At 58.0% G+C, this 2,340-nt stretch overlaps 1 protein-coding gene across 1 annotated transcript; it reads right to left on the reverse strand.

Annotated features, from left to right (window-relative positions):
• Positions 1–434: 434 nt before the first annotated feature.
• Positions 435–764, reverse strand: PHYSODRAFT_536632 (hypothetical protein; the record flags this gene model as incomplete). The annotated part of the gene is made up of 1 exon (XM_009541914.1): positions 435–764. A coding segment is annotated over one exon (330 nt), but the record flags the coding sequence as incomplete, so codon positions are not given.
• Positions 765–2,340: the final 1,576 nt, after the last annotated feature.

Here is a 2,340-nt window from a genome sequence, read left to right on the forward strand (position 1 = left end):
TCCGTCGTAGGGGCTTCCGTCGTCGGAGTCTCCGTTGCAGGTGACAGTGTCACCGGAGACCCGGTCGCCGGACTCTCTGTTGCCGGCGATTCGGTCACCTCCGGGGATTCGGTAGCCGGATTCTCGGTCGTGGGGGCTTCCGTTGAGGGAGACTGCGTTGTCGCGGGGGGCTGTGTAGCAGGAGACGCTGTTGTCGGTGACTCGGTCTGCGGTGCATTGGTTGTCGGCGCCTCCGTCGTGGCCGGCACCTCTCCGCAATCGTACAGCTCCGTCAGCGTCGTGGTCTGCGAGAACCAGCTCTCGTCATAGTCCTCGTTGCCGTCGAACGCGGAGCTCGTGTCGATGCTCTCCACGACGTCGTCCTCTCCGTCGTACTCCCATGTCGGGCAGGTATTGTCGTCCTCCTCCGTCGGCACGGTAGCTGCCGGGGTCGCTGCCGGCGTGCCGCTGCCGCTGTCACCGCAGCCAATAGACGGCAACACACAACCCCAGGTGGATCCTGTGACGATCCGGCACTCGGCGTCCTCGGGCGCCACGCAGGAGGACCCTTCTACGAAGGACGGGAGGTAGTCGTGGCAGTCGGCCACCGCTACGTCGCCCCGCAGGGGGCAGGCCGTGCCCTCCGGCGCGGCGCCCGCGCCAGAGCACAGTGCGCCGCGGGCCTCCGACAGCGAGTAGGTGGCATCGCCGCACACGCTCACGTCCGCAGCGGTGGCGCATGCTGCGCCCAGCGCCGCGAGGCTGAGCACGAGCGCGAGTCGCATGCCGCCGGATTTCGAGGATTCCGCGGCCGAGTGGCAGCTACGCGTCTGAAAGGGAAGTGGTGGCGTCGAAGCGACTGGCACGCTTCCATCACGACGAACATGTGGGCATCGTTTACTGTGACTGCAAAAAAGGGAGATGAGCGCTCGAACGGCCAGCTGACCTGAGACCTTATACTGCTGAGTCGGGCCTTGAAACGTGGAAGTACGGGCTTAGGCTTTTGAGACTTGATATCGTGTCGTTATAGATATCAAGGTATTGCACCATTTTAGACAGGTATGTAGAGGCGACTACGTTATGCGCATAATGCGGTAAACTTTGCAGCGACATAGCGGGGTCGAAGCGGAGCTCCATGCTGGCCCAGGAAGATCGCGACCATTTTCGGGGCTTGCCGAGTGACCCGACCGCTAATTACGTGGTTGCACCGGGAAGCTGCCGCGCTTGTTGACCCAACAATGTTGGGTCGGTATCGGGCAGCCATGGCCACGGAAATCTGGCAATTGCACGGGCCGTGCTCGGCACGGGTGTGATATCTGAGTTTCTGTCGGCATGATCAGTCCGATCAGTCAGTCAATTGACGGGGCACTTGACAGGCATGACAGGGAGGTGTCTATGGGTACAGTCTAGCAATACTGCCACGCTGGACCACGGCAAGATCCAGCCAAGTTGAGCAGGAACTCGTCTCTGATCGGATGCATCGGTTCGGAGGCGCTGGACGGGAAGCGTTGGGACAAATGCCCCCCAGCTGGACGCCTTGGCCACAAGGTGAGACTGTCCTTTTGATGAAATGACTGGCCCCGCCGCGACAACGAAATGGTCACTTGCCGACCCGGCAGTAATGAGACCAATGGCTAAAGTAGCCTTCAACGAATGATGAAAGATAAGCCATTCGTGATGCCCCCCCCCCCACACACACACTCTTGAATGCAACTTCAACTCGAGTTGTGGGGGTCCACCTTGTCCTTCAATGAAGGACCTCCTTCATGCATCGCGTGTGAATCTGTCACCGTGCGTGTTATGCTGCTCATCAGTAGTGGGCGCACATTTGTGGTGCGGCAGCTTCTCGATTCATATCGACAGTCTCTTACTTGAACACAGGTGTGCCAATTCCGCTTTCAACCCTCGAAGCTTTCCAGCCTGGAATACAGGAAGGCGATTGTAGGCTATAAATTGAAGCAAAAGACTCGGGGCGTCCAAGCTGGTCTCAACGATTCGAGATGTTGGTACGTGTCCAGGACCAAATCTTGAGCCCGTAGTGAAGGCCGTCCCTTTCATCCGTCCGCGTTTTCATTATTGCGTGCGTGCCGAACTCGGGATATCGTACGTATCGTCTTCGCTTACGACGCCACCGACAACTGCAACAAGACTACACAATCCGCACCTCTTCCTTCCGATTGAATTGGTAGTGCTTCGGGACTGGCGAGGAAGTCCCCGCTACACCGTGTAATTCTAGGTAAGTACTTATTGTACTTCGAAGTACACCCGAATGGTGCTGCAAGGCAATTTGTTTCGCTTGGTGTCAATAGTAATGCAGAACAATCAAACAGTTCCGGGTCAAGATATGCAAAGTGGTTTTCT

This window comes from Phytophthora sojae (genome assembly GCF_000149755.1).
Source record: "Phytophthora sojae unplaced genomic scaffold PHYSOscaffold_59, whole genome shotgun sequence".
In the NCBI taxonomy this organism is placed as follows: Eukaryota; Oomycota; class Peronosporomycetes; order Peronosporales; family Peronosporaceae; genus Phytophthora; species Phytophthora sojae.